Source organism: Syngnathus scovelli, chromosome 2 (genome assembly GCF_024217435.2).
Source record: "Syngnathus scovelli strain Florida chromosome 2, RoL_Ssco_1.2, whole genome shotgun sequence".
Taxonomy (NCBI): Eukaryota; Metazoa; Chordata; class Actinopteri; order Syngnathiformes; family Syngnathidae; genus Syngnathus; species Syngnathus scovelli.
Genome location: NC_090848.1, coordinates 11,230,032 through 11,252,947, shown reverse-complemented (window position 1 = coordinate 11,252,947; position 22,916 = coordinate 11,230,032). Strand labels below are relative to the sequence as shown.

The following is a 22,916-nucleotide window of genomic DNA, read 5'->3' as shown; positions in this document are numbered from 1 at the left end:
TCGCACAATACATACTTTGTAAATACGATATATGTGGTCCAGATATAAGTATGTATAAGAAACAACATAATGATGGTAATAAACACCCTCTGTTGCACAATTGTATAGCGTGTGTGTTGCCTGGTGACGTCTTCCCTCTGGTGCTTTAATGTCACCTCATGCTGTAACCATGGTGATGCTAATAGAAACTACACTCCACACATTCTGGGGTAGATCCAATGAGGAAAAAAATCTGAACATCACAGCCGACCTAGATTGGGAGTCAGAATGAAGCATATGGACGACTTTGCTGATGATTCACATGTGTATCTATTATTCTATTATTCATAATAGGATTAAAGAAAGGTCTCCATTGATACACTTAGGGTTTTTCGAAACCCTTCACTATACATGAGCAACTCACATAATCTTAGCACAGGATTGTGAAAAGGTAACGGTTGTGCTTGCAGCAGAAAACAGACGCTCTAACTTGCTAATGACTTTAATTATTGTTTTTTGAAGCAGGGAGGATTAGTTTGGCACTAGGCAGAAGAATCAAAGTCACAGTATGGGGGTTCTGTCTCTATGGCCCGGTGTGCGAGTGAGTGAGGAATTTCCAGCTGGGAAAGTAAAGCGAGAGAGGAAGGCAGGCTCACTCGGATTTGGCCTCATAGCTAGTCGATACAGAGAAATGTTCTTACTCAGCGCGCAAGTTGACCTTAGACATGAAATGATGGTGGGATTTGTGGCAGGTACGCACCAGCCGATTTTCTTCTCACCACTGTGCTTATGTTCGTAAATCACAATTCCTTCTGATTGACAAGGTCATGCTCACGATCTGCAGTCGGCTCTATTTCAAAATGAGATAGGTGAGGAGGTTTGCAGTTGCGAGAGACTGCTTCAAAATTTTTAAATTTCACAAAATCCAGGGCGGCATGTTAGAGGCAAGTACGATAACCCTTTTTCAAAACATTTCTACTCAAGTGTCAATGACAAACAATGCCAATGCTGTGTCACCTGAGCTCCACTCCGTGCAGGAAAAAGTGGTTTGACATCGAAGTGGGTTATCGGAAGGATATCGGAACAGACAATAAAAGAAGGAAACGGCAGAAAGCACATGAACCACCTCATCTTACGCTGCAGGATGAACATTTGGCTGATGTAAAAACAAGCTCAGCCATCTCGAACATATGTGTTTGTGATATTCAACTGTCACTCACAGCTAATTGTTTGTTCCGCTGTCTAATTCATAAAGAGCTCCTTTACTTTATTTAGACATTTCAGCAGTCAAAAAAATTACATTTTGTCTGTAGTCAATTTGATATATTTATTATTTTTCATGTTTAATTAATTCCTTCATTTTGTCACTTGCTGTCGACTGAAAATGACATCACATGAGGTAACGACTAATTAAGGCTCAGTTTGACAACATAAACCGTGCGTGATTGGTTGTGACGAACATAAGCTGTGGGTGATTGGTTGTGACGTGAGGAGACAAAATGTTAATTTTTTTTACTGCTGGGGAAAAAAAGTACAATATCCTTTTCATATCCTGCAACGAATGATTGAAAATGCAATTTTTTTTTGTCCATCCAAAGTAGCACAACATTGTATGAGAATATCTCTTCATGTATTTCTGATCCCTATGCAAATGTTTCTTCTTGTAATGGGTGGAGGTTTGGCGACTACTTTTTAAATGCTGCTATCCTAATGCAATGTATTTGCCTCACAGAAACATTCCTTAAGCGTTATTGCGACAAAACCATTTGCTTGCTCTTATTTATCAGTGTGATAATTGTCTTTATATGTCCAGTCTTTTAATTCCTAATTAGTGTATTACCTTATGCTTTTCATCAACAGAAAGCAGCTACTTATTCCCCCACTACTCATCAAAACTGATTTGCTTAAAGATGCAGATTTGCCTCCTTTAGAAATTTTCATTTAATTAGCCTCCCTGGGATGGTAGTGTTTAAACGTGTTAGAGATTTAGTGTACCATATATGACCGATCTGAACAGAGAAAAAATAGAAAAATCCTTAAAAAGGTTTCTTGACATCCATCTTTTGCATCCTGATTTGGAACGTAGTGTAAAGGCTGTACTGTAAATCTAAATTGCATCTCAAAAGGTAAAACAAATGCTATGGTTTACATTATTTTTTGTAATGTACTGTTCTTAAGATAAAACACAGTGATTTCTTTTTTTTTTTTCTCTGCTCTGACAGCTGAGCGTCTTAAAACATCATATGATCCACACGTAAGGGTTTTCAAAGCATAAAATATTGGTTCTCTGTCTTTAAATACACATGAAGACAAAAAAAAAAAAATCAGGCACTTTTGATCACATTGTATGTAGAGTGCTCCGATATTCACAACACAAAATGCCACACACGCACAAAAAAAAGATTCAGTTTCACTACCGATCTCGAAAGAAATCGTTACGTTAGGTGCAGAAATCGGGCATGCTCATGTGGCCTAACATAAAAGAAGACTGGTAAATTTGGAATTGACGTAAGAGCACTAATATTCTGACTTTTGGTGAAGTTACTTGAGCCACTCTGGAATTGTTGCTGGATCCACGCAGCAGTGATTTAAACAAAAACATGCTCTCTTAATTTTTGTATTCTGATTGCATGGGGAAAAAAAAAACTTTGGGGAAATAGGATTAGGCAGACATATAGTGCACACTCACACATGCATGCACGCACGCGCGCGCACACACACAAACTATTTCTAATATTTTGATCCTCTTGTGAAGCTAAAGATGGTAATTTAATGAAAGTTTTTAAATGTTATTGCCAAGGTCCCATTGTTTAGTAGTGAGATGACATGTGTTGTGGGTTCTGTAAACTCTGCCAAGCATCCTGTGTGATAGATAGTAGTCCATCCCTGCCTCACTTTCCTTCTTCTGTTGTTGTTCCCAGTTTGTCATCAAGTTAAAGCTTGGAAAAAAAATCCATTTTTTTCACAGTTTACTTTTGGGGAATCCTGCCTGTCATGCACACCAGTTTTTATTTTCTCTTCCTGCAACACAAAGCATTCTCAACTTTTTCATGAAACTACATTTAGAATAGCCCCCAGGTATGCAGGTATTAAAGCTTTGTTTGAGGTCTTTATCTTGCTGGCTTTAGTTAGTGTGTTGATTACAGTACAAAGATATGCGGTTGGTTGGTTGGTTGGTTGGTTGGTTGGTTGGTTGGTTGGTTGGTTGGTTGGTTGGTTGGTTGGTTGGTTGGTTGGTTGGTTGGTTGGTTGGTTGGTTGGTTGGTTGGTTGGTTGGTAACTACACAGGTTAACTTTAAGGCGACTTTGTGTCTTTAAGTGACCGAAAGGTAGACATAAACTGACGAACAACAAAGACTGGCAGACATTGTGGGTGAGGCGAAACCGATCTTTACTAATAATATCATCAATGATTTTCAAAAATAACAACATTATTTGAAAATATGTTCACGCTGTAGCTTCATGGAATCTGCTGTTGCGATGCACATATTCACTAATGCTAATGACAAATGGCTAGAATTTAGTAATAGCATGGTGGCCCACATCGACAGCATGAGATTCTCAGGCGATAAGAAGTATTTTCTATGTTCAACTTCAGAATTAGTCAGCTTTTGAGAAAGTCTACAAACAAAACTAGCTTAGTGCTATAAATGTCAGTACCACTGTTCAAATGTCAGAGGTGAGTTGCCAGACCATTTATTTGTGAAGATTCTTGTCTTGCCTGTCCCCAGAAATTCCTCTCTTGCATCTATTGGCCGTTGACTTTTTTCTTCTTTCCTGAAAACCCAAAGGGTACAGGAAGTGAAGGGAATCACTTAGACAACGCAAAAGCTTATATCGACGGTTGATAACTCGAAATATTCACAAGTCAAGGTAATGCTGTATAACAATCTGAGGGCTGCTGCCCAAATTCACAATTATTAAGGATTCTTGAGTTGTGATAAAACTTGTTTTCTTTTTTTTTTGGGGGGGGAGCAGTGTGTGTGTGACACAATTGAGAAATGATCCATTATTCGACGAGCCGAGTACGACCCAAATTTAGTTTACATATGACAGTATATTGCCGTCATGTATTGTGTGTATGGGAACATTTTCTATAACTTTTTACACTCACCTTTGCTTTTTGTCTTGGTTTTGCCAAGGCAGGGTTTGGTGACAGAAATGGTCTGCTGGCACTCTGCGTTGTACAGTGCCTTCTTCAAGGTCCCACTTCGTGTCTGGATGCCAGCATCTGCGTCACAATCACCCCAACTTGCAAACCTATACTTGCAGTCAGCTGGACATTGCAAACACAAAGGATTTAATTAACAAAATTGGGGACATTTTCTTCATGTTTTTTTAACTTCTCAAAGAGTGTTACCTCCAAAGTTCTTTTTCCAGTTGCAGGGTACTTTGCATTTCATTTTCTTGGTTTGCAGATTACATATTCCCTCCCTAAACCCGGGACCGCAGTCTCCGTTGCTAGGGACACAGTTTCCATAGCGCCAGTCGGTGCAGTCCGACCCGGACTGGGAAGGTTTGATTTTCTCTGAGTTGAGGAAAAATAGTTTAACACCAAATATGTTCTTGCAAGTCAATGAATAAAACAGAAAAATACAATAAACTATAAAGGGGAGTTTAAAAAAAAAAAAGAATAAATAAATAAATGATCAACTTTGTTTTTTGTTAAAAGTGTTAGAATGACTTGAAAATCATTCATTAGTAAAATATTTTGCGGGCAAAATATAATAATAATAATAATTCAGCCCAAATCAGAAAAGTCTGTGCCTCTAATTTTATGTTTAGCAAACCACCACGCCTGAGGAAAAACAGCAATTCAAAGACAAAAAGTGACTAAGGTGTCAATCATTTGCCGTGCACTTGTGAGTGCACTCATTGCGAGCCATTATTCCACCTTTGGAAAATAAAAAACTCGTCTTCGTCTTTTGCCACCCAAACTGACGTGTAACGTCATGAACCGTAAAAAGGTCAGTCCAAAGCCGATCTGCAAAATTTTGCTATTTGCCTATCTCTGAAATAACATTGTGCACTTTGACTCCACTGTTACATCACAGTAGTTGTGTATGAACTGCTTCCTCCACAAGTGAAAATTCTTTTATCGTTTTTCATTCTGCAATATGGACTCATCATGCCTTGTTCAATCTCCTTGCCCCAAGACTTGTTGTCATGGTAACAAAGTCCTTACACTCGGCTCGGCAGCATACGGTCACCAGCTCATGTCGCCCTCACAAATGACAAGAAATAGTGTGTAGATCATCTTTGATAGAGATTTTTGTTGGAGCTACATTCTTTTAGACATGATCAAAAGTAAGAGCGCTGGAGGAAAACTCATACCTTTGTTGTTTTTCCCTCCAGCTACAGCTTTGATTGTGAGGACAGCAACAAAGAGCAGCAGCAGCGTAGCCTTCATCCTGTTCAAATATACAGCAGTCAAAAAGTCCACATTAGCAAGTTCACCATTTGCCTTCTTGTAAAATGCTCATTCTTTCCCGATGAAATTTCAGGACTTTTCTGAAAGTGACAATCCTCACAGAAGAATCTTGATGCAGTCAAGTGCAAGTCATGTGTATGTACGTCTTTACAGGAACAGTGGGGAAGGTGTTCACACGGCAGTTTGAACCAGTCCCAAGAAGTGACTTTGTTAACACCGCATTTTCACAAAAACAGTTGATGTGTGAGGCCCCATCGGGAGATCTCAAAACAGTGAAATAGCACAAGAAAGATCACACATACTAACTATGACATTGCAATGTTTGAAAGTTGTTGTTTGATCCAAAAATAAGTGATATAAAACATGAAAAGCAGAGATGGGGTGCTGCTTGTATCCCTGGTATTCTTGGAGGGGTTAAATATTCAACAAAAACAGGTTGGAAAGAGGTCCAGGCACCCAGGTGGATACTACATAAAAGAATATCCTTTCCCTTTTTTCTGAGACTTTAAGGATTCGTCATCCATTTATTTATGTTAGCCAAGCTATTCATGTATTTTGAAAAGTTAAGTACTTCATAGTTTGAAAAATACAATTGTTATGCTGGTAGTTGTAGCCTGGTTCAAAATTGACCCAGAACATACGTGTAAAAGGAAAATAGTCAGTGTGTTACATTTCTTTTTTTGGTCAGGTCTTTCGATGGAAGGAGGTCAAAGCATTTCAGGAGCCTCCCACGAGGAAACAAGCTTGTCTTTCTCCACGTGCAGCAAACAAATGAAAATGCATCCATTTTCTATCTGTGTCAGAAGCCCATCCCCAGTGATGTTGACCAAACAAGCACCGATCGCCGGAAATCATATAGACAAACGTGAATTCATCCACAAGCATCAGTGACATTATTGTTTTGGGAATGCGTCTGGAAGCTGAAATACCTGGAGATGTGTTAGGGGTTGAAGGTCAATGGGTCTGCGTTAAGTCAGTGCTGACTAATGATCAAGGGCTCTTTTAGGGTTAAAGGTCAAAGTGGGCATGTGGTCAGAGGCTGAAAAACAAACCACACTCGTGTCATCATTAGTTTCCCAACCACAAACAGCTTTTATTTACATCATTCTAACATTAGCTGCAAATGGAGCATCTGTTGTGGGAATTGGAACGACTCGGGTTTGCAGCACTGTCAGCAGGGAGTCCAAGTGTACTTTATTTGAAGCTTCAAATTGACTTCTTATATGCCAGGACCAGTGTTGTGGGTAAACACAGTTACAATAATGGAAAATGTTTGCTCTAGTATGATCCAATATTTCCCTGCTACTGAGTCTCGGCACATTCGTGTGTCATGAGAGTGTGTTGCAGGGAATTGCAGTTGTATATAAGTAATATTGTATGTTCAGAATCAGAATCTGCTGCATTGGCCAAGTTTGTGCATGCCATACCGCTCCTGCCGACTAAACACACACCCAGTTTCTCAGAACAGCTGTCCTTGCAACTTGAGTTGACATGCGAGTGTTCTGATTTTGGTGCAGCAATAAAATTCTAAATGTTTCCACATACTCTCTGCAATGTGCACAATTACTACTAGTTATTGCTGTTGGACGCAGTGAATGAGCGTTTTTTTTTGTGTAATTTCGAGATGTCCTACTATGTGAATTGTCATTACAGTATAGTACAGCAGAGACGGGATTTTAGTATAACAACCATCTTACCTACGGGTTAGAAAAATGAGCCACCAAAATAACTAATTTTTCTCAAGAATTAGCTCGCCATTGTGCCAAATGTGATATATAATCATATAAATGACGTGGAAAGCTTGATGCAGCTCCTTTAAGTTCACCTGTGACCTAAATACAAAACCTGGATGTAGCATGTAGCAACACAATAAGTACAAGTTGGAAAAGAGCAGCAACTGCCCAGATATAGACGACCACACTAAATTGCCTCAGGCGTGCGAGGAGTCTTGCGAATAACTGAAACAGATGAAAAAGGTGGTTGTGTAGAAAAACAAAAAACAAGCCTTGTCATGATCACCAAATGTATCACTTCAACAATACTTACTTGACACCAATTACTAATGAATGATTAGCCAGGGTTTTCCTAGCAACTCATTTTTGTTGCGGTCCACATTGTAGTTATGACTGCCCACTTTAGGTCATTATGGCTGAGAAACCAAACAAATGTTTTATTATCTCCTCTTTGGAGTCAGAAGTCAAGGATAATAGTTTCTCAAATCATTGTTCAAGTTACTGTAAAAAGGGTAGCAAAAATGTGCAAAATCTCAACATTCTTTTTACACAAGATTACTTAAAATGTTGGTACAGGTTTTAGTAAGGATCATGGAAGTTGACACATGATTTGATTTTGCGGGCCACATAAATGATAGTGTCCCTCAAGGTTCAATTTCAGCTGCCCCCCTTTCTTTGGATAGATACATTTCCATGAATTGTACAAAAGTGAAATATGTTGTGGTTTTCATCTTGTTTTGAGTCTCTACTATTAGAAATATTGACTCTTTTTTTATGCAAAGCAAATGTTCAAAGCAGCTCACTTTTGTCAGGCAAAAAGAAACAAGACCCAAACTATGATAATTTCTTCACAAGTTGGCCCTGAAAGTCTTAGCGGGTTAACAACACAGCTTCTACTCTCATTACAAACCCCTGTTACCATTTTATTCATTTTCATAAGTGTTGGAGCTACCTGAAAACAATACAAAGCCCACTCTGAAAGGCTACCGAATATAATGGATAAAAATTTAGAAACACAGACGCCCCAGAGAGTTGTTACAGTGCTTCTTGTGCTCGTCTCTTTGATTTAGTTTGATTATTATGGGATGCTGGGAGGCATATCTGGTTTAACTCTAATCCACTATTATGTACCTAAAGCTTTTTTTTATTACTTTTTTTGGTATGCACTGCATGTGACTATCTCTCAGTGGGTCTGTACTTACTTTACTATGGCATTCATTTCAGTAACAAATTGTTCTCGTTTCTTAAAAGTACAATCATTTAAAACCCTAAAAATGTCACTGTACAAAGAGTAACTACTGATTTAAAGGTAGGAAGGTTGAAAGTAGTCCCTGGTAACCAAGGCCTGGTTACTATCTCGCTCGGGCCACACACTGAAAACTTTGATTATTCAAATAATCGGAGGATGAACTAGCCAAGGTTTTCAATGTTTACTTCAGTTCTAAAGTAAAATACTCTAGTCAATTTTTTTTCTGGGCCGTCTGCCATAAAATACAGAGTCCACATTACTCCAAAACACATTTGTTGGCTCTTTTGTCAATTTGCTAAATGTAGCCTAAAGACAAATTTCTCTGTATGTTTCCCATACATCTTCATTTATTTAGGTTTGACTGAAAAAGAACAGTTCTTAGGCAGCCTTCTTTTGTGTTGATACTGAATGCATCTTCAGAACATTGTATAATAGTTTCCATGGTTATACTGCCATGGAAAGTGTAGAGCCATTCTGTTATTGCAGTTATCATTTAACCCTTGCTTCAATATGATTCATGAACCAGTTGATGTTTTCACTAAGACACTCCCTGTTCAGCCTAGGGCTGAAATTACCCGGATTTGCCATTTCTTAAAACCCTTTCTTGAAACCAACAGTGGCATCTAGAGAAGTAAAACTGGTTCATAATTTGACGCTTTATTTTCCCATCACTACAATCGTCCTAATGTATTATGCGGAGAATGCTTTGGATGTTTTTAGACATCCTGGGTACCTGGAAAAGCACAGGTGTCAAACTCAGGGCCCAGGGACCAGATCTAGTAGCCTGGCAAACCAAACTCACGCTCATTCTACAGACAAAAATTAAGTATTTTTATTGTTTTACAAAATTAACGGCCCTCCGAGGGAAACTGCAAAATGAGGCTTATGACAAAATTAGTTTGACAAGCCTTAGCACTGTCAATGAACAATTACAGGCAAGGGCCAGACAGCATTATTATTATTTTGTTTTATGTCAAAACTACTTGACACATGCAGTATTTTTAAAATGTTGCCGGTATTATGGTATACAACAAGTTGAGATATACAAATTTAAACAAAGGGGAGCGATGTGGGGGTTGTAAAATGTGTGTATGCGAGGAGGGTGGGGGGCAGAGGATAACAGCTCAGACAAACACATGCCCATTTTGGGAGCCATAGTATTTCTATTTGAATTTCATTTATTGAACTTAATTGATTATTCACACACCCGCAGGCCTCGTCCGTGCAATGTGTTGACGATCCTCAAGACCCAAATTGTCAACAACAAAAAAACTACAAAATTCGGTTCAACTTTGTCTCTGCCAGCCTTGCTATTTCAAAAGAAATTCAAACCAAGAACAATGAAGAAATAAATAAAGTAAAACTTTCCACACAAACTTTTGCAATCCGCAAGAAATCACAATTTTGACATTACATGTCGTGTCTCACACTTTCACACGCACTTAAAAAAAGACAATCGACAGATCTTAAGAAGACAAGGAAGTACTTACTTGTGGGGCAGCTCGGACTCGAGTGGAGGTCGTGGGCATCAACTTTCTCGTCAAGTTCTTTCTCTCTGCGAGCATCAGATCACCCCCAATGCACCCCACCTCAAACGATTGGCCTCCCCTACCCCTGAGGCAACCCCCTTGCCTTTGTCTAGCAAACCAGTTCATTCTGGTTGCATTAGCTCCATTCAGACCCCCTGTCACCCCACCCTGCACACAAGCACACTCAACCTGTGTTACTCTGCAGATCACCACAAGCAACAAGAGGCCATAAAGTGTAACCGCTTTGTGCATAAGTAGGAGTGAGTGCAGATGAGTGTGTGTGCACGTCTTCCCGGCGGCAAAGCTCTAATGAGAACAACTCTCCTGAAACGCCCGCTTTATCTTCACGGTGATGAAGAAATGCATTTAAGAACATTGCATGGTCTCCAGTTAGTAGCAGATGTGTACTGTATGAAAACTGATTTACTTCCCTTTGGCATAATGGGGACGTGGTCAAATTTTCCCAATTTTCCGTTTCTTAAATGAATAGGTTGAAAATATTGTGGCCGCTTCATCGGCGTACAATCAGGTCAATAGCATCTCTGTTGTTACCATGGCAACCCCGGATCACTCACTTTGGTGTTTTATTGTATTAGTGATGACATGGGTGGGGGTGCGTCACAGATGTGTGAGTAAGTCACACAGCAGTATGGAGCATTTAATGCCATCACAGATTTGCTACCAACATCATCAGTTAATTCCGCCGTCCACAAGTAACACTGGTCAGGAAGTATTACTAATTTTTTTTTCAAGTAGAGAAAAGTGCACCATTCAAGACTATTTATTGTGAGCAGCAGTGCTGTGTGATTAGACAGTAGCATTAAATTTATGGAGCAGGGTATTATTAAACTCCCCCCTCCCTCGTCCTGGATTCCATATGCCCCCCTTTAGTCTGAGGTCTGGGGGAGATGTCGTAAACAGTTGTTGTTGTTTTTTTGTATCTTTTGTGGAGCAACCTTTTTTTACCCAATACTATCAAAAACATAATCCTTTAATCCAAATGAAATAATCCTTGGAGTGTCCTCTATGAATGATACTTGCTTCATATGGTGGTTTATGGTGGCCACGTCATAGCAAACTGGTGGGGTGTCAACTTTTCAAATAAAGATAGGCAGTTACATAATCTCTGAAGGCTTCTTTGCGTTTAGGTGATCTGCCGTGAAAGGCAAAATACCTCAGCAGGTAATGACATGAGATTCAATCCCTTCTTCTTCCCCACGTCTGGGGTCACTACAGTAAGTCATGGTCTCCCATCTCTTTTTGCCCTATGCATATTCCCTCACATCCACAATTCTTTGCGGCTCTGCTCTGTCTCTCTTCTGCACAACAAAACAATCTTCATCTGACCTATTGACCTTCAAAATTCCTGCCCATCCTCATCACTCACAAGGCGAATCTCAGCATCTTCAACTTGACCACATCCAGCTCTGTTTACTTTTGCGCATTGTTACCATCCTTTAAACTATTCCTTTCACTTTAGCTTTTCTGCCCTGGATCACCCCTGACATGCCGCAAATCCCCAATGCTCCATGCCATCTGTACTCCCCCCTTGTACAATTTTGTGTCACCGATCCACTGTCCTCCCTTTGAGATCACTGCTGTCTGACCTCATCTGTCTATATGTCCATCAGTAGAGGAAACAGGAAGGGGTTCAGATCCAATCCTAGATGCAGTCTCACCGCCGCCATGGCAACCTATGAACGTCTGATGAACCCTTAAGTCACAACGTCACGCACAATTTGGACATTTCTACTTAGGGGTCACGTATAAAAACATACAGTTTTCACAAAGATGTGACTTTTGTAGTATCTCTTGGCTCTGCAGCCTTACAGATTTACATAGAGTATGTATAATGACGGTGTGTTTGCCTTGCACTTCATATTATAATTGCCATTCAAACTGCTTCGAAATGCCAGCTCAATACCAAGTATTCTTTGCAGACTTTTATCTGACAAACTTGTCTTGAAGTAACAATGCATGGTATTGCAAGTGGCAAAAAGGTTTCGAGTGAATCAACTGTCAAAACACTTTTAAGACAAGAAAAGTACTCAGCACAAAATGAAAGGATATTAACTCCTGCTTGTTGAGCAATCTAAATTTAGTCGATACTTTTGCGGTGATTGGGAAAAATCATAAACAACTCCATCGTTGTCTAAAATGATGCATGAACTCAGCTCGGCCAGCCACCTTTGTTGTGATATCGTTCAAATGGTTCTGGGGTTCTGACAATGTAATCATGTCGTACAGAAAGACAAATAAGTATTTAATTGATTCAGCCTATTTCGCAACAGTCGTACCAGGGTTTTTTGAAAGTATGAAAACAGCGGAGCAGGAACCGAAACCACTGGAAAACGTTTTATTACCTCAAGACATGCACAAACGACGTTAGATGTGGCAAAACACAACAACAAAGTATTTCACAACCAGTGTATCAACTTACTTGTAGGATATAGTAATTGGCAAGTATAAATAATCGTAAAAGATCTTGCAAGTCAAAGATGCTAACATCAAATGCTTAAGTTTCCAAGAAATAAATGTGATTCTTATTTTTTGTTTTTGGTATGTGAATATTTGGCTAGCCGCTGTGCAAGCAACTTATAAAATAATTTACTATGCACACATTTACTATGTAAAAAGGCAAGAGAATAGCAACACACTTGCTAAAGGCTTCTAGTTTTGTTTATGCTTTGTCAGTCATGTGGAGGGAAACTTGGGTCCGAACAGAAAAACACATTTTGACATGAATGACCCCTTCATGGGAATGTCAATTTTGGTAACTCAGAATGTAAAAGTATAAGTACGGAGTCTTCGATATTTCAAATGTTTCTGTAACCCTCGACTCATCACACGCCGTTTATGATCTACTGAGACTACAGGAAATGTCCTGAGTTGTTTCTTGATCAATAGGTTTATTACTTGTCCTCATCATGCTAACGTTTGGCACATCTCACTTGGCTGCTCCTTGCACTCTGGTTCTGAAGACGCCTGCCTATACGGCCGTTTCTTGGTCTTCCCTCTGGATCATTTGGTAGTGCTGCCGGTTCTCCAGGTAAGCTGCCAGCTCGGCATCTTGAGCTTTCTCAGCCCGGTTCTTTGGGGTGTCACCCTTAGGAGAGCGAGAGATGGTTCTAGTTGTTAATACAGTAAATGTGTTTATTTCCATCCAACTCTTCAATACTGTTTAACTTTAATACACATATAGTATGTTCCTGAAGAAGAAGTCTCTTTAGATTGGACTTTTTTAATGTTTTCTTTCTTTCAAGGCTAAATAAAAATCCAATGGGCTGCAAATGGTGTTCAGAACATCGCTGCTCCATTTCTTTAACCAAACCGGGAAACTCAAATAGATCATGCCAGTCCTAAAATCTTTACATTCCTGAGAGTAAAAAAAGATTTGGTCAACAAAGCTCTGAACAGTCCTGGACCTGAAGATATTCAAAGCCGTTCAATTTCCAATGAAACTTGAGGACCCCTCAGGACATTGGGTGATGTTGTTGTATGCTTCTCAAGTGCGTAACGTACTTCCTGAACAACTGACAACAAATTCTCACTACATTTAAATTTGGCTGGAAAAATGTATAGCTCACTACTTCTTTTTCATCCATTTTTTTGGGGGGGCAGTGGGGGGACACTACCTTTGGTTTGTGATTTGAAATTGATTGTCTGTGTGTTGTCATCTTTATGTCTTATTTGATTACTTACTGTGTTTTCACCTTTTTGGTTAATTCGATTTTTAATAACTATTTTTTGCCTTTGTAAAGCACTATGGGGATCTGTCTGGATGAATGGCGCTAGACAAATTGCCTTGCTTTTACTCTCCAGCTGTGACTGCATGTCACTAAATGAACTACAAAGAAACAAAGCCCCATTGTTGTGCAGGTAAGCGAGCGATGTCATAAGCTGGAATGCTCGTGAGAGTTTGGGGGATTCACTGTCTTGCTTTAAGGATCCTTGACAATTCCACAAGCAGACTGGCAGCCAGTCAACATCTTCCATATTCAAACCTTTTAAAAAGTCCAGCTATACTCATACGCCTTGCATCTTTAAACCTTCGTCATGTTCCAACCGAAAACATATCGTATTTTAGAGGCACAGGATGTCCTCAACTAAACCCCAGTGATTTTCCCACTGAGCACAAGATGTCTAACGTTTTATGATCTTTTGGGATGTGCACTTGTTTGAAGATTTGTCATGAACTTAACATTGACCCATCTGGTGTGTTTCACATTAAGTTAGCATTAACCTGGCAGCCTTACTTTGTAAGGTTTGACTGAAAAAATGCCTCTATTTCTATTTTGAATAACTCATCATGTTATTTTATTTCACCAACCTGCATGTCAGTTTTCATCAGTGAGGCTCCCGCTTCTACTAGGTAATGACAGATGGTCCTGTGACACAGTGATGCGGCCCGATGAAGAACTGTTTCGCCGCTGTTGAAGACCAGAAGCAGCGTGAGACCCACACAAATATTGCTTTTGTCTGTTGATGCCTGTCAAACTGGCTGTACGGTGATGACTTGACTTATCGTCTTTTCTCTAGCTACGCTGTCCCCTGGTCGATTTTATGCTTCTACATGGATATTTTACAATACACCACTATTTTTCCTTATTAAAAACAAAAAGTAATGGGGGAAAGTGATTTGCAATGCACTTTGGTCACGAAGTAAATTAAATCCTTAAAGTACCACCCTTCCTTGTTAGCTTGCAGTGCACACATATTTGTAATGTGTGTATATTGACAGGTCATATATTTAAAACATTTCATACAATTAAAAGCAAACATGAACTCACTGTATGTGTTCCGTCAAATCAATAAGGTCATTTGGAGCTGCAAAATCAAACAGGTGGCAAATGAGTGGACTTTGAGCAGTCATGTGACTCCACAAAGGCTATACAATACAATACAAGGACCACAGTTACCATTGTCAAGGATGAAGCGGACCATCTCTTTGCTTCCCACACTGACAGCATGGTGCAGCAGGCTGCAGCCTGATTGGTCGACACATGTGAGGTCACATCCTTTCTCATGAAGCTCCTGCAGCTATTCCCCCCCACAGAAATATACATTTAATCGAGCTTTACGATAGAAAATAATCTGGGTCAAAATGAGACTTCAATCAAAGAGCATCAAGGGGATCGAATAACACACACACACACTCACCTTCTTCATATTGTTGCTCTTTACACACTGAATCAACAGCTCTGAAAAGACACCAAAGAATTATATTTTTAAAAAAAGGTCCTGATCGACAAGAGCTTGAGTAAAACAATGTTGAATGTGTGAGTTATAAATTATTTTACATGTATAAAATAAAATACAATTTAATGAAATGTTTTGCTTAAGCAAGTTATCATTAAGTTATTATTGGGATGTTTTTCCTGGGGCTTTCTTTGCGTGTACCCTTTTCCAACAGCTCACAAAAAAAAAGAAAGTGATCCAAAATGCGGCCAGTTTACTGTACAGATTACCAATTTTGCATAAAACGCACAATAATTGTCGATCCAATACAGTTGAGATCTGCATAAAGTCTAGGCATGATGACCTTGTTTAAGCAGTGCTGACGCTAGTGCAAACACAATAAGGGGGTGGAGTGGGGTTTCTACTAATATTAGAAATCCCAAAAGCACCATTGTCTTCTTAAAAGAGGTCATAATTGTTGCCATATTGGTACAGGTAACACTTGGTAAAAAGAGAACTAGTGGAGTAAGAACACAAAAATAGCCTTCTGGAAACACAATACATTCTCCATCTAATTGAGTTCAACGTGGGAAATAAAAACATCACAGTTTTGTTAAAGGTCTGTGTATAGCAGAAGCAAAGCACTGAGATGAATGTTCATTAGGTTGACCTCAATCCTTGCTCTCACCGCCCCTCACTCTAAAAAGCACAGACCTAATCCAGTTATGTGAGGCAGAGAAAGCGAGACACACATTGGGGGGGGAGGTTGTGCGAGAGAGACAGAAAGTGAACTTGAAAAAAAAAAAAAAAAAAAAAGAAACATTTAAGAGCTTTCATGGCTGGAAGGCACATCAAGATAACACACGTGGACATTTGCGAACAAAATCTCGATTCAGCCCGGTCAAAAAATTTGATCTGATTTTCATAAGTTAAAACTAATACCACACTAAATTTCCATGTTTTATTGGATACGAGTTAACATTCACAGTGCAGGGGGGAAAGGGCATGTTGAGTCTTTGTATTTAGCGGTTAAGCCTCGTTTGGCAGCAATGACCTCAACCAAATGTTTTGTGTGATTGCAGGTCAGACTTGCACAACAGTCCGGTTTGGACCATTACTTGTTACAGAAGTTAATGCAGCATCACAGAGCAAGGAGCAAGCGCCTCAGCTTTGTGAGCGTGGACTCATTAAACTGAAGTTCACAATCCCTTTGTTATTGATGTGAGGGAAGTGTGAATTGATTTGAGTGAGATAAGACTGATAGAGCCTGAGGCTAATATAAAATAAATAGAGTGCACTACAAGCTTAGCGGTGATGCATGGTGAGGTTCATGAGGCATGGTGAGGCACTCGTACGAGAGTCAGATTTACAAATTTATGAGCCAAACAGAATGGTTTATTTGCCATTAAATTAGAGAGCAGTTAAAAAAAAATGATTAAAACATCATCTATCTGCATTCTTTTAATTCATATAATTGGTCATTAAAAACATTTCAAGCGATTTAGAAAGAGCGTGACGCCCATTGTGATTTCTAACTTATTTAAAAACCGTATTTAAATGATGGGCAGGAAAATAATTTTAATTTAGGCCTATACCAGAAAGAGTTTCACCTTGGCTACATTCACCAAAATCTTAAATGAAGTCCTAACTCCAACTTGATGTAGCCGAGTGCAAGAAACGTTGTCATCTGTCTGGTATAGTCACCTAGGAGCTTTAGTTTTCTACTTTCAGGAACATTATTTCCTAAACTACCTTTATGTTTTTGATTACGTCATATGTAAGTAAAGCAACAAAGGTAAGTGGAGCACACTGACCATGCTTACTTGCCTAGCGGGGACTAAGTGCGCTAAGATTTTCTGAAGCGCTTACAGGTATACTGTACAACATACACACTATCCAGTTAAGTGCATCAAAGGCTGGGTAAGTTCAGAGAAGAGAATAAAAGAGCATTGCTTGTACAAACAACATTTCACGTGAGCTTCCCCATAGCAGCCTTGTTGACTGTCTCGAGGTTCCTTGCCTAAGCATGCACACGCAGGCACGTACGCACTAACACTCACACGTCACATGCTCCACTGAACTATTCCGTTTGATGCAACCTACCTGACCTTATGGGATCTGTCAGTGTGTGTCAAAAACTTGCAAACATGAGACCGTTCCAAAAGACTATGTGCGTTGAATAGCAACAGTGAATGGGCTTTTTCATAAACACAATTAGGTTTACAGTACCTGAAGTTTCAATTTACCCAAAATGAATAAGTGAATAATGAATAAGGAATTTAGAAGCTTACAAAAGCTTAAAGAAACCCCCTGAAACCATAAAAAGAGGTTCCCTACTGTTATCTGATTGGACGCTCAGCATGTGCCCAGGTCTGCTTGCAATATCTTGACATGATTTTTGCATCATTATGTTTCTGCCCATAATTGGTTTCGTAGAAAATGTACCATATTAAAAAAATAAAAAACTTGAGTCGACCTAATAAGTGTCTCTTTTTTGTCACTTAAAATGAACCCTGAAATAAAACACGAGGAAGATCTTAATTGGCAGAATACCAAATTGAGGGATTAGCTTGCAAGAATTTCATGTACAGAACATTCGGTGATTGCAGAAATGAGCCAGTCTAGGATGTGTAATCATGCAGGCTCTTTTCCAGGTAAAAAGCTACCAGCAACATAGTGAGAGAGAAAAAAACAGGAGGGAAGAGAGGAGAAACTCTTCACAAAAGCTGTCTTGCTTCTGTTTTGTTTTTTTTATCCGCTCAGAGACATACAAGCTGTCAAGACTGCCAAGTTGCGTGTCTTGTGCAACATAAATGAAGGCCATTTGTGTGTTTGTGTATGCATGTACATGCATGAGTACGCGTGCAGTACCTTTTTCGTCTTCTCCTCCACCTGCATCACTTGACCTTTGATCCATTTCATGTCTGGAGAGAGACCATCACAAATAAACACACCGCATGATTCATCACGATTTCTCTACATATACAATATCGGAATCAATAAGTATCCTCACAAAGAAAAACCCCAAGAGGTTGGATGAAACAAATTGAAAGCTGAGTATCAAACAATAACATGGAACATGCTCATATTCACGGCATGATTTTCAGACAGTTGAACATTCTCGTGTTCATATCGCATTTATTAAACACGTGCTAATCATGATGGGGCCAGCTACTATGGGTTCAGCTGAATTTAAACTGTGGCCACTACCTCCATCTCTTATATTGTTGGCGCATGTTAAATTGTTGTACTACATCACTCAATGTGTGAATCTGAGTTCATTGAGGAAATTAATGAAAATAATTATGCACTTGTAAAGGAAATGCATATAATTTGTCAAAGCTGGTGAATAATGAATAATTGTGGATCGTTTCTAATAAATTCTGTATTTTTTTTTCTATTCATTAAAAAAGGGTGGGTTTACATTCTGGAATTTGAATGATGTGGATTAAGCATGTGCCTGAACATACAAAAACCTTTTAGCAGTGAGAAGGGTGCTGAATGTTAAGCAGGTGGAATTAAGTATGCGTTCATGTTCCCCCCGCCAACTGAAACGCTGTTTCGTCAGGTATTGTAGCTTTGTAGTGAATCCCATTAATTAAAATCACTTTCTCGAAAAGTCAAGCAGTGAGAGTACTGACCTCATTACTGGCTTAAGCTCATCATTAGTGGTGACAGAGCGCTGGATGCAACCTTTTCTGTAAACCACAAAGCAGTAAGAGCATGAAATAAAAGGGTATAAAAAAAAAACAACAACGTCGCTGTGGAGCCAGCATTTACGTAATGTTATGCAACTGGTGACTAACCTTCGAAGTTTTCGAACCTCAGGTGTTGAACTCAGTGCTGAGGCAGAGCTGTCACTGTTCATCCTAAAAGACAGTGCACGGTGTGCTTGAATGTACCAGCTCCACATTCACGTTAAAGTATTGTGACACGCTGCCATTACAGAGAAATGGTAGAAAGAGTTCATAGAACTTCTGATTTGGCTTTCAAAGAAGAACCAGGACTTGCCCTTTTCTAAGTTCATATCGTTTTTTTTTTTTTTTTAAATATTCATCCATGGCTTATCCTGCTTTTCAACTGTGACGCAGACGTACTACCAACATGCCCCCTCCAGCCCGCTCTTGAAAGCACATCAAATTATAGCTGCTAGTCATCATCATTACTTCCATCCTGACTGTGTGATGACGGATGTTGCTATAATGATGATGTTGGTGGTGGATCAGTGCATGTTTAGCTGTGTGCATCCGCATGTCAGCAACTGGCTTTGGCTCAAAATGTTCTCTTGTGCGCACAATCAACTGGATCTGATCACCACACATGACACAGGGAGAATTTGTTTTCCCCTAATTGTGACCACAACACAGACATAGTAGTTGTCCCTCGTAAATCGTGTGGCGGGGGCTACATTCCAGAATTCCACTCCGAAAATGCCCAATCAAGCTCATCTAGCTCCGCTCATTTCCGACTGAGGACCATGGTCTCACATTTGGACGTGCTGATTTTCCTCCCAACCACTTCACACTGAGTCCAACCCCTGGAATAAGGCCGACTTACTGCCGAGGACCAAACTCTGATATTAACCAAATAAAACATGTGCAGTAACAGCACAAAACGTGGCTTAACAGACCGAATGCTGGACAAAACTACTTGGAGACCACCTAAGTCCCCTGCCTGAAATATGAATCTCCAGTAATGTCCGGTGGATATCTCCTTGCTCCTTTTCAAAGGTTCACACCTTACCCCAAGGTAATTTATGAGTCAGCTTAACGCAACGCAAATTTTAGTCTAATGAAAGTATAAATCATTTCAAAACTTTTTGCATCATTTAAGCGAACTATAAACTGAACAACTCAACAGAAGAAAAAAATAATTTGGAAAGGCTTTACACAACACCATTTTTTTTATTTTTTGTGAAACAGGTAGACCATGAATTCACTAAATGTCCTCAATGCCTAACGACTGTTGAAATGCATTATGGGCAAGGCAAAGAACATGTCAGAAGAGAAGTTTTAAAGTTGTACACCAGAGAGGCAAAAAAAAAGTTAAGCTTTAACTCTAAATTTAAAAAAGGATTAAGCCCAAGTACTGTGTCACGTTGATAGAACTAGGTTGCAGAGGCTATAAAATAGTACGGTTCAGTAGAGCAGGACCAAGATTCATAAAATCTATGTCAGGGTTCTCTACAAACTGTATGAACTTGCTGGACAGTAACAACTCTCAAGAGATGATGTTGAGCTTCTGACATTTTTATACCGCCACATTTGATTTCAAAGGAAACCCATTTTACAATAACAAGTGTCAACTAGCAACTGACCATTAAACAAGAATAATTCCCCGATTAATTGGGAAGCGTTGAAATATACAGATTACGTTTTACACTTAAATTCTACTTAACACTCTGATACAAGTAGAAAAAATCGTGCAGACAAGCCGACTATGACAACTGAATATAATTTCTTTAACTGGTGGGAATTATGAGCAGGTCTGTCATTTAATATAAGTTGAAATGTAATTGGTTGAATTTGAACACAAGGCACATACCAGTTGAATTCTACTCCCTCAAACAAAAACTTTTTTTGCAAATTAGTATAGATTGCTTGCAACGAATCATTTCGCAATGATTTATGTCTTTGTCTCATTTATTTCTATCACTAAATCCTGACATTAGAATACAGATGTGACTTTTTAATACTAACCGCACACTTAGTATCGCAGTTGCTCATATTTTACTTTGCCTTTATAAATACTTTTTTCTTCTATTGAGTTGTTCAGTTTATAGGTCACATAAATGATGCAAAACGTTTTGAAATGATTTATATTGGTCTCATTTATTTATCTGACAAAAGGCTGCCATTTGAACAGTGGTGTATGCATAGATTGGTGCATGTTTGTTCAACCATTAACATTCCAACCTCAAAAAGCGGAACACCGATTGGTAAAAAATAACACCCACACGTGGCATGACAAATAGCATGGATCTTTCTTTTTTTTTTTCCTAAACAAATTGTGACTCATGAGGTTTTGGCCTGACGAGCGTTTTATGAATTCAAGTGAGCTTTTTAAACACACACAAAAAAAAATGAAATCACAGAATACATTAGCTTGAAAAATACTGCACAATATTTCATGAATGTAATTGGAATAGTTGATGTGGAAGAATTTATAACTCCTCTTAAAGACATTAAACCTTAGCCATCTCATTAACAACACCACAGGCCATAAGCAGCATAAACGTTGAACGCCTCCGCAGACACAGTATTGTGGATCCATAATTATTCACTTACCGGTATGTTCTCTTTTTTCATCTCACAATTACATTATATTTCATTTCCTACTTCTAATTAAGCGGGAAAAGAACAATTACATACGTTAATCACTTAAATTGGATAAGTAAAGGTATATTTCTTCAGGCACTTAGTATATTCCAACATTCGAGTACACTGTCTTGAGGTAAGAGCCATTTTTGGTTGCTGAAAATTTAAATGAAAGCAGAAAGTTACTTTTGAAGGCTCTTAAGCAGGCACTATAGAGGGATGCTCAATTATCAATGTGTCCAACAGTGAGAGGAACCTTCCCTAATGCCATTTGTAAAAATAATGATACAACCTCAAAATGCATCAGTTATCTCACACTATGCCCAGTACGTGTCAAAATGTCAAAACAAATATCCTGGGACTTCTTCCCCAGGAACATCACCTGTCCATATTTACTGACCTGTGTTTTTGTTTTTTTTAACCTTTCTACACCAGTGGCAAATTTGAAAGAAAAAAAAACCAAAAACGAAAAAACAAAAACAATGTTTTTGCGTGTAGGTGTTTGTCAGAGGGGGAGAGAGACCGGGTGATGGAGAGAAGCTAAGAGAAGGATGTAATTATCGTGGGAGGGATATTGTTCACCTCTGGCCGTGCGTGGGCAAATAGCTCTACGCTGCTTGTCTGTGTGTGTGTGTGTGTGTGTGTGTGTGTGTGTGTGCGTGTGTGTGTGTGTGTGTGTGCGTGTGTGTGTGTGTGTGTGCGCGCGTGCGTGCGCGCAAACATCGAAATACAGTAAAATTATGTGCTCAAGAGCTCTGACATGCATTTCATTTCCCTCCCCATCAACTTTTTTGCACATTACCATTTGAATCTCTCTCTCCCGCTCTCTCCCTCTCGCTCTCTCGCTCTCTCTCGCTCTCTCCAAAGTGCACAAATGCCTCTCGGACAACTCATCCCTGCACCTCATCCGCCCACTTGATCCACTCAGGATTGCAAATCAGACTGCCAACACAAACATGCGTACACACTCACTGACAATTTAGCCAAGATATTCATCCCGCTGTTAGGATCACAATATTGTGTTGCCATGTATGTCAACTTCTCACATTGCGGAGCTTAGTGAGCATTCTAACAGGTTGTTACCAGGGGATTGTGAAAATATGCTGAACCAGAGTGCGTTTGCACTGCATGTAATAAAATTCTTATGAATGTGTGACAATGTACAAAATGAAATAAACTAAGAAACACCACCAAACAAAAATATTATATGGAGTAGGTGATGACCATTTGGATTTTTAGAGGCTGAGTTGGCAGGAAAAAAAATATTGATTACTGATTAATCAGACAATTAATTAAAGGACTAATCTTACTGCTTCGTGGGTGCTGGTTAAAGCGGCTACGAGTTGCATACACACTTTTGGAATTACAAATTGGCTTAAAAAGTGAAAATGTTTTTATTACACTATATGTTGCTATTAATATGTGGTGGAACTGTTCATGTTAACAATATCTCAATATAATTGGGGAACTGAAAAATATTAACATGCAACACTTTAGTCC

The 22,916-nt window shown here is 39.2% G+C and overlaps 2 protein-coding genes across 7 annotated transcripts in view; both read right to left on the bottom strand.

Annotated features, from left to right (window-relative positions):
• Positions 1 to 3,353: 3,353 nt before the first annotated feature.
• LOC125989436 (midkine-A) lies at positions 3,354 to 10,006 on the bottom strand. Of its 2 annotated transcripts, XM_049755821.2 has the most exons (6): positions 9,883 to 9,991; positions 6,340 to 6,449; positions 5,314 to 5,390; positions 4,340 to 4,507; positions 4,094 to 4,255; positions 3,354 to 3,756 (listed from the first exon to the last, which is right to left on the bottom strand). In XM_049755821.2, the coding sequence occupies exons 3-6, from the start codon at positions 5,387 to 5,389 to the stop codon at positions 3,728 to 3,730; spliced, it is 435 nt and encodes a 144-aa protein (XP_049611778.1). In that variant the 5' UTR covers position 5,390; positions 6,340 to 6,449; positions 9,883 to 9,991; the 3' UTR covers positions 3,354 to 3,727. The 2 variants fall into 2 exon arrangements, with proteins under 2 accessions (XP_049611778.1, XP_049611777.1); XM_049755820.1 differs by lacking the exon at positions 6,340 to 6,449 and having other exon boundaries at positions 9,883 to 10,006.
• Positions 10,007 to 12,263: 2,257 nt separating this feature from the next.
• The window catches only part of LOC125989434 (diacylglycerol kinase zeta), a 41,671-nt gene continuing 31,018 nt past the window's right edge, over positions 12,264 to 22,916 (bottom strand). For all 5 annotated transcript variants that reach the window (XM_049755818.1, XM_049755814.2, XM_049755816.2 and 2 more), the window contains 8 exons: positions 18,906 to 18,968; positions 18,741 to 18,797; positions 17,971 to 18,023; positions 15,082 to 15,122; positions 14,841 to 14,961; positions 14,712 to 14,748; positions 14,252 to 14,351; positions 12,264 to 13,027 (listed from right to left, as the gene is read on the bottom strand). In XM_049755818.1, the coding sequence (XP_049611775.1) occupies positions 12,911 to 13,027; positions 14,252 to 14,351; positions 14,712 to 14,748; positions 14,841 to 14,961; positions 15,082 to 15,122; positions 17,971 to 18,023; positions 18,741 to 18,797; positions 18,906 to 18,968 (589 nt within the window). In that variant the 3' untranslated portion in view covers positions 12,264 to 12,910. The remainder of the gene's footprint in view (positions 13,028 to 14,251; positions 14,352 to 14,711; positions 14,749 to 14,840; positions 14,962 to 15,081; positions 15,123 to 17,970; positions 18,024 to 18,740; positions 18,798 to 18,905; positions 18,969 to 22,916) is intronic.